Genomic DNA, 16,721 nt, shown 5'->3' with positions numbered 1-16,721 from the left:
TCTGAAAGATGGCACTACTGACAATGCAGCACTCCATCCGTACTGCACTGGAGTGTCAGCTTTGATTTTTGTACTCAAAACCATTCAAAATAATTCTTCTGTAAACATTTAAAACTAATAGATTTAAACAAAAGCACAAAAAAAAACTTTAAGGACTATTTCTGACAGGCTTTTGTTTTTCAGAATCTCATACAATCTGAATTGTGAGGCTTATATTACATTACCATGCTAGCATGTCCCATTGCATGAAAACATGTTCTAGATTCCAAGACAACCACTGAAATGACTCTGAATCAGCATGGCCATGTCACAGTGTGTGCTGCCGCAGAGAGTAACATGTCTTTTACTCTGGAATGATGGCATTTTTAAACAGATTTTTAATGGCACTTAGTGATCTGGAGATGAATCAGTCCCATGTTCAACCTTGACTGAAAAATGACTCCAATCTCTCCCTTAATTGTTGTAGTCAAAATTTACATTTAGATTTGACCACTGCAAAATTCTGAGCTGTTTTGATGGTAAATATACATAGATTGTCAATAACAAATGAACAAACTTTTATAGGCACATAAATGCAAGCACTTGACCAGGTTTTATGAAGCTAAGAATGTTTTCCCAAGAGTACTCACAATTAGTTGCTGGTCTGCATTCTACCATGTAGGTTTGAACCTCTAATTATCAAACGTTCTTATTTTGGATACACAAGGCTTGTAATACATTTTTAATGTGGCACTAATCCCTAAGATAAAAAGCTCCAATTGTAACCTCAAGTGTAAGTCTCAGCAGTCTCAACACGTCACATATCTGTCAGGGTTTCTTGTTTTCCTTTAGTCACCAATAGCTGAAACTGGCTGAGTGTGAATATTTCAGTAGCCGTTAGATCTGCTCAGTGGTGATAGACACTACTGTGACAGAGACCATTAAAATAATTCCCAAGGTATCTGCTGAATTGGATTTGTTTTAATTATTCTTTAATTCCAGAGATATTAGAAGATATTACTGTGACATCGGGGCTCTCAATGAGCTTGTTTTTTCACATGGGAAATATTATAATGGTGTTTTACTAATGCATGGTTACTGTATAGCATCATTCAAGCAGAAAGGAGGAAAGGAGAAGGCGGAAATAGAGGCGTAAATTAGTTAAAGGAGCTGAAAATGGAGATTAAGTACTTTTTTTTACCTCTTTAGTGACAATAAGACAAGCACAGAGAATTAAAAAACATGGTAAATTGAACCAGAGCCAGATTAAAAAGTTCTAAAGTAACACCTGATTAAGAGAATTTCAGAAGAGTGCAGTCATTGTAAAAACTCTTCACAGAAGCACTGGATGAATGCATGTAATGTAAGGTTAATCCCTTTACAAAGCCATATACTATGGTTTTTGTAATGTATGAAAGAATACTCTGAAAATTAATTAAATTTTTTTTAGAGGCCTCTGACATTAATAGGGCTTCTTATATAACTTATTCATGCTAAAACCCTGTTCTTCATTTACATGTACAACATACATCAAATGTTCCCTTGTGTTGATATATCCCTTACTGACATTATTGAACATAAAGGTTGTTTGCCTCAGTGAAGATTATTCAGTCAATACAGAGCAGAATTGTAGAGTGATATTTTTGTACATGTAAACATACTAACATACAGCCACACGTGTGAATGCTTGTTTGAAAGGCTTGCTTCTATCAGATGAATGTAGACTAACATGAAGCATAAGCTTGTGGACACATTTTCTGTGAAATAAAGATGTCTCTTTCAACAATCAGTCTATAAAGTAGAATAGTAAGATCCACAAACCTGCCAGTAGCTATTTACTTCACATGCTTCACATATTTTTGGGATGCACAAAACATAATTTTCTAACAAATAATCTTGAACAAATTACGTTTTGAGTGCCTTGTATTTATTTCCTTATTTCTTCATTAATTTGGGGAAATAATGTTTGAGAAAAACTGAAAACAATGTGAATTTTTATACAATGAATGTTCTTGTTTGTGCATGACTCCAAGTACTTATTTTTAATAATCTATGTATTCCACAGCTGTAAGAGCTGATCGTATGCGTGGAGGTCGAAACAAGTTTGGGCCAATGTACAAGAGGGACAGGGCTCTGAAACAGCAGAAGAAAGCTCTGATACGAGCAAATGGACTTAAACTAGAAGCCATGACTCAGGTGATGCAGACAATGCCGACAGACCTGACAATATCTTCTGCTATCCAAAACATCCACTCAGCCTCCAAAGGCCTACCTCTAAACCATCCTGCCTTGCCACCAACAGACTATGACCGAAGCCCATTCGTAACATCTCCAATTAGCATGGCAATGCCAACACATGGCAGTCTGCAAGGCTATCAAACCTATAGTCCTTATCCAAGTCGTACTATCAAGTCAGAATATCCAGACCCCTATACTAGCTCCCCAGAATCTCTAATGGGCTACTCTTATATGGACACCTACCCAACCAGCTCTCCATCTAGTATCCCACATCTTATAGTGGAACTCTTGAAATGTGAACCAGATGAACCCCAGGTGCAGGCCAAGATCTTGGCCTATCTACAACAAGAACAGGCCAGCAGGGGAAAACATGAAAAGCTCAACACTTTTGGGCTTATGTGTAAGATGGCAGATCAGACCCTTTTCTCCATTGTTGAGTGGGCTCGAAGCAGCATATTCTTCAGAGAACTTAAGGTATGATTATTATTTTGTATTATAATTATATTTCAATGCTTTTGAGAGAAATACCCATTGATTCTGTGTCTTAATGACTGAAGATTGTTTCAGTTACTTATAAGAGCATTCCCAAATGTAATATTCCCAATGCCCCATTAATTTGCTATCTATTTAACATTTTAAAATAGCTGGTTACTTAAAAACACTTTTTAGATACACCTGTATCACCTGGGTAAGAATTATCACCCAGTTGGAGAGGAAGGGAGGAAAATCAGGAGGGAGAGGATCGCACACTAGTTACAGAAACCATCTGATTTTCCCTCCGTTCCTTTAAAGGGAGCGAAAATTTGGTAGGATCCATTGTAACTGTGCAATATTTCCCTCCGGCATTCCAGACAGGTCGATATTTTATATCCAGGTGGTATAGACGGAAATCTACTCCAGTATATTTCAGGGATTTAAAATCTTTTCTGATCTGAATGGTGCAGTGTTAATATCTCACACCCTTGTCAAACCTGTGACATTTATTTGCAAATCTGGGATTTTATCATTACATGTTGTAAGCCCTATCAGGTATATTTTGAACTCTAAGCTAATTTTAGTAACAAATTGGCTATAAATCTAAATGAGTGTTCCTTGGTTTGTATTCACATCTACTTTTTCACTAAGATCATCAAAGGGAGGAAAATATATCCTTGTGCATTTTACATCATCCTCCATCAGATTCAGATCATATTAGAAGTGGATTTTTGTTAAGATTACTATTTAAATTTCATTTGTTCAAATTGTATAAGTGAAATTAGGATCCAAGATACCTTTTGATAATCAGAAAGCCGTATTTCTTTTGAAAAATATTGGCATGGATTTTGTGTGAATGTAAGAAGATGTTTTTAAATTAAGGTGTGCATTTGGAAAAAATACCTTCCCGAAATGGCTGGCTGTGTATTTTGTGGGTAGTTTATCATGATGGTTTTCAACTGCAGGGAAAATGTTAGAAGCTATTATTAAAGACTTTATAGAAGGGCATTTAGAAAAAAATCAAGGTAATCAGGCAGAGTCAACATGGTTTTGTGAAAGGAAATCATGTTTAACCAATTTATTGGAGTTCTTTGAGGGAGTTACATGTGCTGTGGATAAAGAGGAACCAGTGGATGTATTGTACTTAGATTTCCAAAAGGCATTTGATCAGGTGCCACATCAAAGGTTGTTGCAGAAAATAAAAGCTCATGGTGTATGGGGTAACATACTAGCATGGATAGAAGAATGGCTAGCTAACAGGAAACAGAGAGTAGGCATAATGGGATATTTTCTGGTTGACAAGATGTAATGAGTGGTGTGCCACAGGGATCTGTGCTGGGGCCTCAACTTTTTACAATTTATATAAATGACTCAGATGAAGGGACCAAAGGTATGGTTTCTAAATTTGCTGATGACACAAAGATAGGTAGGAAAGTAACTTGTGAAGACGACATAAGGGGGCTACAAAAGGATATAGATAGGTTAAGTGAGTGGGAAAAGACCTGGTAAATGGAGTATAATGTGGGAAAGTGGGAAATTGTTCACTTTGGCAGGAAGAATAAAAAAGAAGCATATTATCTAAATGGTGAAAGATTGCAGAGCTCTGAAATGCAGAGAGATCTGGGTGTCCTAGTGTATGAATCGCAAAAGGTTAGTATGCAGGTACAGCATGAAATTAGGAAAGCTAATAGAATGTTATCGTTTATCGTGAGGGGAATTGAATACAAAAGTAGGGAGGTTATGTTTCAGCTATAAAGGGCATTGGTGAGACCACATCTGGAGTACGGTGTACAGTACTGGTCTCCTTATTAAAGGAAGAATGTAAATGCGTTGGAGGCAGTACAGAGAAGGTTTACTAGCCTAATACCTGGTATGGGTAGGCTGTCTAACAAGGAACGATTGGACAGACTAGGCTTGTATCCGTTGGAATTTAGAAGAGTAAGAGGTGACTTGATTGAAACATATAAGATCCTGAAGGGTCTTGACAGGGTGGATGTGGAAAGGATTTTTCCCTTGTGGGAGAATCTAGAACTAGGGGTCACTGTTTAAAACTAATTTAAGCCCATTTAAGACAGCGATAAGGAGAAATTTTTTCTCTCAGAGGATCATGAGTCTTAGGAATTCTCTTCCTCAAAAGGCAGTGGAAGCAGAGTCTTTGAATATTTTTAAGGCAGAGGTCGATCGATTCTTGATAAGCAAGGGGGTGGAAGGTTATCGGGGGTAGGTGGAAATGTGAAGTAATCAGTTCAGCCTTGAACTTATTGAATGGCAGAGCAGGCTGAATGGCCTACTCCTGCTCCTAATTCATATGTTTGTATGTAGAACTCTGAAAAGTTCATAGTTCTGGCTATTTTAAGTTTTTCATGTCATTCATGACCAGAGCAAGTGTTTTTTTTTGCAGCACAATTTTTTTTTATCACTTAGCTGCACTTCAAACCTGGCATTTCACTGTCTTCACATTTTTTATGCATGGGCACATCACTGTGTGTGGTAAATGTTGAATTTAGCATGTCATGGAAGCTATGATAATTCACTCAATTCATTGCTCATGACTCAAACCTAACTGCAAAAGGAATTTTATCTGGTTAGCAGCAAAATGTTGGCATTGAGTTTTCAGACCAAGGTTGCAGCATTAAATAGCTGTTATGAATGACTGGATTTAGTGAAAAAAATTGGTTGCAGATCCATTTTGGACTAGAGTGTGCACAAATCCTGTACATAAGGAGTGTGTACATATAAAGGTTAACATAATGAGGTAGATCTTGACGTCGTTTGATAGTGTTAAACAGGAGACAGCAAGTCGGAATCCATTTTACATCTCTTCCAATTTTTATTTCCATTGACTTCAAAGAAAAATGAGTTGCCACTCGTTATCACCCATTTTACCCTGGCGCAGAAAAACGAGATCTGTCCTAATGTTTATAAAAATAGTGCACATAAGGGTCGGGATTTTTATTTAGATTAGAGAGTGGGAACAGGGTGGCTGGTCGCTTAAATCTGCCCCTGAGTCAGTGTGCCGGTTTCCTGATGCAAAACCAGCACACTCAAAGTTTAAAAGCTCCACCAGGAGCTGGAAGAGGCAACCCACCCAAGATCAATTAATGCATTAAACCTTTTAACAAGCTTGTCAGCTTGTTAGGGGCCAGTTTTGAATTTTCTTTGTAAGGCACGGGATCCATGCAGGGTCTCAACCACGACAGGGTGAGGGAGGTGCAAATACAGTGGAGTGTTACTCAGAACAATGGGACAGCAGCAAAAACGAAGGCTTAGCAGAGGCCCTCATACCAGGCAAACAGTTGTATAGAGTCAAGAGATTTATCAGTCATATCTCTTCACTCTTGACAAGGCCATTTTGGTGGGGTGTGGCTGGGGGGGGGTCAGTTTTATTGTGGGGTGGACGTGGGGTGGACGGGTCCCTCAGTTTATGGACCTCACAGGCTCCTTCCAAGGAGGAGCAGCAGATATGGTGGACCTGGCAGGCAGCAGCACATCACTGCATCACGGAGGTAACGAATGCTTTGTTCAAGTGGATAAGAGATTACATTGAATTCCAGGTGGATAGTAGCACTCAGGCTCCAAGGGCAATGGGATTTGCCTCAGTTGCCAGATTCCTTCAGGTGCAGAGGATCATTGATTGCACCCATGTGGCAATCAAGGCACCAACTGATCAGCCAGGGAGATTCCTCAACAGGAAGGGATTCCACTCCCTAAACGTTCAGCTGGTCTGCAACCACAGCAAGAGCTTTTTGCAGGTGTGTGCACACTATCCTGGAAGCTGCCATGACACCTTCATCCTTCGGCAGTTGCAGGTGCCGAAGCTCTTCATGGAGCCATTGGAAATCCGTGGATAGCTGTTAGTGGGTAATGTTTATTCCTTGAAAAGATGGCTGATGACTCTGGTGCGTAACCCTGCCATGGAGGCTGAGAAACGTTACAACCGACCAACTGATCACAAAGGTCATCATTGAGCAGGCCATCGATCTCCTGAAGATGACATTTAGGTGCCTTGACGGTCGGGTGCTGCTCTCCAGTACAATCCCTCAAGGGTCTCATGCATTGTGGTGGTCTGCTGCACACTGCATAACATGGCCCTCCAGAGAGGTGTCGACCTTGAAGAGGGAGAAGTGCTGGAACCGTACAGCTCCTCGGAGGAGGAAGAGGAGGAGGAGGCTGAAGGAGAAATGAAGAATGGTCACCATTTCAGGGATGTCGCTGTGGTTGATTCAGGAGGCGAAGCTCTTGTCAGGATAGCAGGGATGCTGGAGCCACTTTGCTCCAGATACGTTTCACTTGAGTGATAGTCTGCAGGACATTTGCAGAGGAGATTCTCCTTCATCTAAGTGAGAGCAAGCAGCCATGAAGAACAAAAGTCAGCAACCTTCCAATGGCACAAACACTCCAGAGTCTCCACCTGACACACTCTTCCCCAATGCACTCCCTTAATCTGCCAAACCTTATTCTTCATACTCCTGCCTTTCGCCATGAAGAAATGAAAACACACAAGTTGGCCTTAGTGCAACAACATGCCCAGTGCTTTATCCAACAACAGTTTGATGTCATGTACAACTTAAACACCCAAGTGACTCACAAAGTGACATTACCAATGTAGTGACTTGCATTCAAGGCCATTCCTATGAGGTGCTTCCCCTTTGGCTGAGGATGAGGTGGAGGCAGTATGTTCCCTCATGTCTTTCTGGGCCTGAGATGCCCATAGTGCTCAGACTCATTGTGGAGGTGCCAAGGTTGGGGGGGAGGGTGCAGTCTCTGTCACAGGGCGTGACTCTACAGATGCTTCATCCATCGGAGTGACCATGGAGGTGAATGATGACGATGGAGCCCTATGAGGGTGGCCCCCTTCATCACCATCTGTCACCACCTCTGCCTTTTCATGGCACCTTTGATAACTGAAGGAAATCTTCAGCTCGGACACAGCTGGCATTCTCTCCATGCTTCTTTGTGCCATTTGTGCCACTGACCGGTCAATGCTACAGACTGCAGCATGTATTCTGTGCATGTCAGTGTGCTGTTCCTGCATCCACTCTGGGTGATATTCATATGGCTCACCATGAGGTTGGCCACTTTCCCGATGGAGGAGCTCATGCGCTCAAAGCACTGAGACATTATGGAGCACATAAGATGAATAGACTCCTCCGTTCTCATCCCATGACTCTGCAGTGCCTCACATAACTCTGAGCCCACATCTCACCCTGGTTCTAGAGCCGCCCGTTTTGTGATTCCCGAAGCTCTGCATCTATGCCCTGTTGAGCAGCACTGCACTTGTCCTACATCCTCCGAGGGGGACTGGCCACAACCAACTCTGCCTCCCCCAGATCTTTCTGCTCTGAGGTGATGTGCGCTTCACCCTGTGCCACTGTTTCTAGTAATGCACAAGGATCCACTGAGTATCTGTGTTGGTGGGGGATGAGCAAGTAAGATCCGATGATCTAGGCTCCGAGGTGTCTTCCTCCGCTGCCTCCTCCAGAACATGTTGGTGTTGTCATGACTCCACCCGCTCTGCAGCTGGCCCTGTTGTTATGAGCGCTTCCATTATTTTGTTACATTTTTTTGGAGGACTTGGATTTTGAAACTGAAAAGGATTCCCTAGATGCTGGAACTTTGTGTTTTTAAAAAAAAAGCGGTCATCAGAAGGTCTATTGGACTGAGCTTGTTAACAACAGTCACTGGAAGAATCAAGGAGTGCTAAAAACAAGCCCTTACTGGAAGTCACCTGTCTTCAGATAATTACCTAGCAGGGTTTTTTTTGACTTGGGGAAAGATGTTTACAAAGAAGTGACAGGTCAAGATTTATAGGTGTCAGGAGGCTTGACTCTTGTGACATTGTTTTTGGTTTCGCTTTGGACAGTGTTAAAAAGACAGTGGGAGAAAACTTGCCAAGGGAGCAAACCCCAACTCAGCCTCTTCCAGCTCTATGAAAAGCCTGCCACTTTTTCCATCCCTTTGAGAAGCTCTGAGAAGCAAGTGTAAGAAACTGCCTGAAACCCCTGTTGCTGCATTTTTTCCTGGAAAGCCTGCCCAAACTGATCTTCAATGTTGCCTAGCAAGAACTATTCTAGGAAGATCCCAGTTACAGCCATCTATGTGTATTTGGGATGCCAAACCAAAACAAAAGACATCTGAAATCTTTCCATGTCTTCTCTTTTTTTCTTCAAGAATTTGCAAGTATTTGGCTAAAGTATTCTTTTTGTAGTCATTTAGTAGTACAGAACTTGAGTATTGCTGAAAATAGAGACATTTTGTCAAATTTTTTCGTCTTGCACTCATCAGGACAATCGCAAGAATAACCAATGTAAGAGAAAACAACTTATACTGCATGAGAAGACAGTGCTGATTGGTTGGCAAGTGAACTCTGGTAGAGGCGTTGCTATGGAGAATGCACCAGTTTACGATGACTGACAGTTAACTACCGAGCTTTGTTTGAAAATTAAACCAGGCAGCTTGACTCTGATTGGTCAAGGCATTGCCCTGTGGAATGAACCAGTGAATGGCTGTCACTTATTTTGTTCAGCTGAAACAGGCGCTATGTTTGTACATATTCTTTCTGTCTGCAAAGAACAGGGCACTGTGTATAAATATGTGTAGCTTCCAGTATGCACAAATGCGCCATACTGCGAGCCTTACTGACAATCTTAAATTGGTTGTCAGCATAATTCTTAGCACACTGAGGATTATTTAGCAAATGTTGTCCAATTGCGGAATCACATCTAATGTTGGACACTGTGTTTTGAGTTTTGCAAGCATGGGCTGGTTGGGTACGGCCTGTACCTTGCCCGTTGCAAACAGCAGAAAGGACATGTTGTTTGATACGATCCGCCAGTCTTTGGAATGTAAGGCCTGCATACCTAGCATTACACTGGCATTGAAATTCACATATCACATTAGTCATTTGTGTGATAGACAGGACGTCTTTTTGGCTTGACGGCAGCATCCTGTTAGTGGCGAACACCACATGTGTTGCTACTGCATAGCAGCAGCATGAAACAGCTAGCTTTACCCGTTGCTCAAATTTTTGGCATACATTCCCCTTCCACGGTAAATTGAGGTAGACTGGGCATTTTTCAGGGCTGAAAAAGACGGCCTTAGGCCCGTTCATAAGTTTGCACGATATACAGCAAGAAATGATCTGATCAGGGTAGCCATTATCACGCAGGATGTCTTTGATTCGCCCTATTTCAGCATCAAGTTTGCATGGTGAGCAAATGGCTCAGGCCCTATTTATGAGGTTGCCGATATTCGTTTTGTCAGTTTATTTTGTAATAGAGCTCTAAAGACTAAAACTCTTTACATTTTTGGTTAATGTGTGTGTGTGTGTAAGGTAAAAAGGGAACTTTTATATTTCAATCTGTATGTTTATGCTTTGCTTTGTTACTGGTTAAGACTTGTTTTATAATAAACTGATAATTTTGTTGTTTATTAAAGAAACCTGGTTGGTGTATTTTATTCTGGGATAAAAATACAGTCTATGATTGACTGTATCAGTAACTGGGAAAAAATTTAAATATATGTTGTGACCTGTAGAGAAGTGGAACTAGAAAAACCATGCACTCCTCCCGCTTTGGTCTTAACACTGTGGAAGATGTAACTGAAGGTGGTTTGGAGACTTCGGCACAATCAACAGATGCTTCAGCTGCCTGAAATAATGAGATGACAGCTTTTGCATTGACAGCTCGTTGCCATGCATCCCCTGAACCTGGGGCTGTTGAAATATGTTTACCCTGTCAATGTTAGACTCCTGTTTCTTCATCTCCAATGTTGTGGTGGCTTGCGACTCTGGCCAGATCAAGTGCCAGCTCTTCGAAATGCATCAGAGATACAAGCTGGGGGACCCCACCATCCAAGCGTACCCTCTCACTTTCACTGGCATTATTCTCCCATTTGGCCAGCGAGGTGAAAAAGAGATGCTGTTTGGACAATGCCTCTCTCCCTCACCACTTGCAGCCTAAATTAATAATAAAAGCCCCAAATGCTTCTTCTCCTTTTACAACTAACAATGGGCAGTTGTTAAACCAAAATCAGCCTTGTTGTTTCTCTTTTCTTGACTTCAGGCGACTAGATCATTCTCTTGGATTACTAGATAGGGGCTGATGGATAGTCATTTAGCAAGCAAAGTATAAAAAAATCTAATATAGGTATATTTGAGATACCAGCTGGAATTTTACCAACCCATTGGAGGTGGGAGGGGTAGTAAAATGGCATTGGGGTGGAACCTGATATGTTCCTGCTGCCAGGGGATTTTCCCAGTGACAGGAGTACAGCGGCTCAGCCGTCTACCAACCACAGGTGCACGACCAATTCATCCAAATAATTGGCCTATTGAAGGCCCATGTTACCAGACCGTCGGGATTTTACAAGCTTCGGAAAGGCTCCCCACCCCGTGGTCAGACCGCCAGCTGCATCGAGGTGGCTTCCCAGTGGCTTTCTGGGGTCCTTCCTTTCTGTAGATTCCTTGGCACACAGAGGGGTCCCCTGGCAGCAATGGCCACCCCTGCAGTCCCAACACTGCTGCCGAGGATTCACCCCTCTATATCCATTATGTTCCTACCAGCCCTTAATGGGTGCCTCAATATGGAGGCGCCCTCTCTTTTCTCATGCGGTCTCATCAGTTGCCACCTCTATCGGTGGTGCTGCCGAGGCTGCAGAGCTGCTGGCCCTCTGATTGGGCAGGAGCTCAGAGAGGCAGCTACTGTCCTTAATGGAACGGCAGTCCCGGTGGCGGCCTCTTAATTGGCTGTTTCCAGTAAAATTGCCACCACTGTTCCGCAGTTCATCCGTGCGGTCTCACCATCCGCACCACTGGCCACCATCCTTGCCAATATATCTCTGCTGTCATTCATCCCTTCAAATTGTGGCTAGTAACTGTCTCCAGACTGCCAAAGTAAATAATTTACAACTTACCAAGGATTTTATATATGCATAGAAGATAAATAATCTGGCAAGGTTTTAGGCACTGTGTGCTAAAGGATCGCCAACATCAAAATCTATATTTTAGATTTTTCAACATTGCTATGTTTCAGCCTAATTGAGATTCAGGAGTTAGTTCTTTTATTAGATGTAAAATTAAAAATATGGTGCCACAGATTATATTTGTGAACACATTTGGAAACTTAATTTTTTTTCCTGCAATGGATAAAGTGCCAGGGTCATCATGTCTCAGTATTATTGTGAAGCAAGGTCTGAGTTAATATTCTAATATTCTTCTAACTTGTTTATGTGGAGACCTCTTAACAGAAACACCTCATTCAGATCCCAATGGGGTGTTCCTGTTAAAAGATTCCTACTGTGACCAGTGCAGACGAAGATCAGAATACTAACTCAGACTTTGGCCAGGAATTAACCCTGGATGGACAGGAGCCGGCCACCGACTGGGAAGTAGGTAGCGAACCCGCGTCCGCCTCGTCTGGGGATCTGACCTGTATTTTGCGGGTCGCCGGGCTTTAATTGGTGTGAGGTGGGACTTCCACCCGCTTGATGTAGGAAGTCCTGCCTAATAGAGCTGCCGGCCAAACAGTGGGCCGGCAGCTCTTAGTCCCAGCAGCGCCATAGGCAGCAGTGGCCACTGTTGGGACTACAGCCCAGCTTGAAGAAGAAAATGTCCGGGAGCCCAGAACAAATGTAAGTTTTGGTTGCCTCGCCGGGGGTGATCACTCGAGCCCCGACGAGGCAAGGGTGGTCGATTGGGGGCACGGGGGGCGTGCTGGGTGTGGGGATGGTTGGGGCCACCTAAGGGCCTTGATTCCCCTGGGGCGTAAAGTGGCGGTGGAGGCGGGAGCGGGTTGGGAAGGGCTCCGAGAGCCTCCCGCTCCATTTTACACCACCCCCGCAACCATCCCGCTCGTTGGGTGGGCGTAAAATTCAGCCCCTTGTTTCACAATGAAAATCAGATTATTTGTATTTAGGATTGCTTGCTTTGTTTAAATCCCCGTGCACCTTACCGAATGTGATTTAAAAGCTGGACAATAGATTATTGTTTGTTCCCCTTTCCTTCTACTCCAGCATCAGAAGCCAAACTTATAGGCACCAAAATAATATTTGGGAATCAGTTTGCCTTGTTACTCCTCTCTCCATCTTAGAAAAATGCACCTTCAAGCATACCTCTTCTAACTCAGTCTGCCACCATAAACTCCTTGGAGTCGATTTTGACTTTGTATAATAATGTAAAATGGGTGCTAGTGAGTCAGCAGCCTTTTTAGCATCACTCGCCACTTTTATTTCTGTTGACTTTGATAGAAATAAAACAAGGGAGTGACTGTAAATTCACTATCACCCATCTTAGGCTATCCCACAAAGTGAAAATCTACCCCTTTGTCTTTTCTAAAATGCTCAGAAACATCACTTATAGGATGAACACTTGATAAAGGGCCTTGGCGAGGCCACACCTGGAATATTGTGTGCAGTTTCGGTCTCCTTATCTGAGAAAGGATGTTCTTGCTATAGAGGGAGTGCAGCAAAGGTTTACCAGTGTGATTCCTGGGATGGCAGGACTGACGTATGAGGAGAGATTGCGTCGGTTAGGATTATATTCGCTGGAGTTCAGAAGAGTGAGGGGGGATCTCACAGAAACCTATAAAATTATAACAGGACTTGATAGGGTAGATGCAGGAAGGATGTTCCCGATGGTGGGGGAGTCCAGAACCAGGGGTCATAGTCTAAGGATACGGGATAAACCTTTCAGGACTGAGATGAGGAGAAATTTCTTCAACCAGAGAGTGGTGAGCCTGTGGAATTCGCTACCACAGAAAGAAGTTGAGGTCAAAACATTGTATGTTTTCAAGAAGGAGTTAGATATAGCTCTTGGGTCTAAAGGGATCAAAGGGTATGGGGCGAAAGCGGGAACTGGTTACTGATTTGGATGATCAACCATGATCATAATGAATGGCGGAGCAGGCTTGAAGGGCCGAATGGCCTACTCCTGCTCCTATTTTCTATGTTTCTAAATATAAACTGTTGTTGTAATGGGTACATTCTTGTCCCATTGGCTTGTTCCTGTTCAGAGGTCTCTGCTGTAACCAGTCCAGAAGAATACTGGAATACTAACTTAAACTTTGTTTCACCATTATAATGAGACATAAACAACCTGGCTGGAATTTTACTTTGGGTGGCGGCCCCGCCCACCAGCCGTAAAGTCGGGGCCGAGCCCGCCTCCGCCGGGCCTGGGGAGCCACACCAGAATTTTTTGTTCTCCGTGCCCTTAATTGGCCTTGGGCAGGACTTACACTTCCTTGAGGCAGGAAGTCCTGCTTAATTGAGCTGCTGGCCAATCAGCAGGCTAGCAGCTCTTAGTCCCAGCAGTGGCCACTGGGAGCGGTGGCCACTGCTGGGACTACATCTAGCCATCGGAAGAGAGAGGAAGGATGGCCCCGGAACAACGGTAAGTTTTTTGGGGCCTCGCCAGGGATAGTCGGCGGGGCCCCAGAAAGGCAAGGGGAGGTTAGTTGTGGGGGGGAGTGTTGTGCGTTGGGGGCGGTTGAGGCTTCGGGAGCAGCCCTCCATGAGGCACAGGGTGTTTGATCAGGAGGCCCCCCACCACTCCCCTTTGCCTCCCACCCAATTTTACACCGCTTCCCCCCACCAGCCTGCTTGTTGGGGGGCTGTAAAATTCCAGCCCCTGCCTCTTTCCCTACTCTATACCAAAAGTGTTATTTATCCTGGAGACTGTCTTGCTTTAAGTAAAGACTGTTATACTGTAGCTCTTGTCACTTTCAACGTGGCTGCAAAAACAGTGTCAATCAGCATGAAGTGACACAAGAGGTATTTATTCAATTTCTGCCCTCAGCTGAACTGTTTGGGAACAACTGTTGCTTTAATGTTGCTTCCTGTTTTGGTGCGAGTACATGCTCGGAGGTCTCTGACTGGTGTGACACCACATTGATACAGTGTGCACACATTCTATGCAAAGGAGTATTAATAGATGGGAATTGGCAATGAAAAATGCCATGTTTATTAGAATTGTAACAAGCCTTTGATACTTTGTTCATTTAACACCATCAGTGATATGAGGTTTGAAACTTTGTTACTGGCCCCAATTCCTGCCACCCTGGTCCCTACCAGGCATCCCGAGCCCAGTTTCTCAACCCAGTTTAACTCCAAGCAAGTACATAAACTCAACACTCCAGCAGATTGGTGCAGGATTAAGCCAAACTTCTGTAATTGTTATAGATCTAAATTTCTAATCAATTAAATTGAGATCTATTGAAAATAATGAGCAAAGCAATACAAAGCAACAATAAGTAGCAGTTGAAAAGCAATGAAAAGCAATAAGTGGAATGCACTGTATTCTTAAAAGTAAACAGTGAATCTTTTGTTACCTTCTAGTGCTCAATTGGAACAAACTGTTGTCAGTTGCAAACCCAATGATATTCAACTGACTTCTCTTTTACAATGTAGTTTTGGTTAGCGAATGGCTAAGTGACATGCTGTCAAATGGCAACGCTTTGCTGCAGTAACATGCTGTGTCTTGGATTGATGGGATAGATCAAGTTCCTGACCTCTGCCAGTTTGTTAGCAGAAGATGCTAAGTGAAGGTTAAACCATTGCACACAAGGCAACAGTGAGATGGGTAGAGGGAAGTAAATTACAATGACAATTCTCACACACTTCCTCATGGCCAACTTGAGCATGGCACTGGCAGAGGCTTGGGTATATGGTGCTTCTCTGTCAGTTCATTCAAGCTACAGTAATAAGCTTGCAGGTACCTGAAAGAGGGAGACAAAATAAGTTAAGTGCAACAAAACAACCGTAATAAAGATGGTTCTCTCCAGTACTGTTCTGGTTAAAGAGGAATCTACACAGAGTTAGGTAGTTAAAGGCTGACTGTTTGTAATCCAGACTGTTTCTCAGTTTAGCTCAGCTGGTAGCACTCTTACTTCGAACTCAAAAGTTTTGTGGTTCCAGCATCTGAGCATGCACAGAATGCTATTAGTGTGCAATTGTTGAAATGCCCACCTTACAGGATTGCTGAAAACAATGCACTAAAAAGAGATGTATGATTCCAGCCTTTCAGTTTTCTCTTCAGGTATTTTAATTCATTTGATTTTTGATTCAAATGATACAGCAATGCAGCATGTTAAAGCACCTCATGTAGTATGACACATACCACATTATTTAGTTCCCAATCTCAGTTGTGTTGGTATGGGAAAGTGCTCGATGATAGCAAATGGTTTTCATGAAGGCAAGGAATGGAGATTTGCCAACCCAACCATCCTAGGCTACTCTGAAACATCTGTGAATGGCCAGTTGCACAACTGCAACAAGAGTGAGCAAGGCATTGACATCACTATCGCATCAGTTACAGTCAATGCTTGGTGTAGGTAGAACAAGACATAGAAAGAAAATATTTCTTAACATCAATGAAATAAATAGGCAGCTTGACTCAAGGACTATAAAGGGGTGAAATATTAAATTTTTTGTTCTTTGCTTCTTAAACTAAGAGCAGTTTGAACAATTACATTGTTTGTATTTTTTGATAAATTCCCAATTTCATTTCAAAAGTTAAATATCTAGAAGCTGTATTGTAAAACAACTTTATAAGAATATAACTATTATGTATTTCCATGAAACATTGGGCAAGATTTTGACCCTGATAAGGGGGTAAGAATTGAGGTGGGTGATTTTGCACTGCTGGCCAGTGTGCCGGTTTGCCAGCAACATTCCGCTTCTGGGCCATTTTCCTGGAGACTGGATCAGGGGCAAAACAGCTACCCGCTATAACAGAAGCAACATGCTATAGACAGGGCTAAGCAATCCCACAACCAACAGATCATATCAAAGCTCTGCAGCCCTGCCACATCCAGTCATGAATGGTGGTGGAGAATTAAACAACTAACTGGAGGAGGTGGCTCCAAAAACATCCCCATCCTCAATATTGGGGGAGCTCAGCATATTAGTGCAGAAGACAAGGCTGAAGCATTTGCAACCACCTTCAGCCAGATGTGCTGGATAGATGATCCATCTCGGCCACCTCCTGAGGTCGCCAGCATCACAGATGCCAGTCTTCAGCCAAGTTGATTCACTCC

The 16,721-nt window shown here is 42.8% G+C and overlaps 1 protein-coding gene across 8 annotated transcripts in view; it reads left to right on the top strand.

The window, feature by feature from the left end:
- nr5a2 (nuclear receptor subfamily 5, group A, member 2) overlaps positions 1 to 16,721 on the top strand; it is a 234,088-nt gene that overhangs the window by 13,519 nt on the left and 203,848 nt on the right. For all 8 annotated transcript variants that reach the window (XM_068037607.1, XM_068037609.1, XM_068037612.1 and 5 more), the window contains one exon: positions 2,045 to 2,691. In XM_068037607.1, the coding sequence (XP_067893708.1) occupies positions 2,045 to 2,691 (647 nt within the window). The remainder of the gene's footprint in view (positions 1 to 2,044; positions 2,692 to 16,721) is intronic.

This window comes from Heterodontus francisci, chromosome 8 (genome assembly GCF_036365525.1).
Source record: "Heterodontus francisci isolate sHetFra1 chromosome 8, sHetFra1.hap1, whole genome shotgun sequence".
NCBI classification, from domain to species: Eukaryota; Metazoa; Chordata; class Chondrichthyes; order Heterodontiformes; family Heterodontidae; genus Heterodontus; species Heterodontus francisci.
The sequence above is the reverse complement of the archived record's forward strand: the minus strand, read 5'-3'. Positions and strand labels throughout refer to the sequence as shown.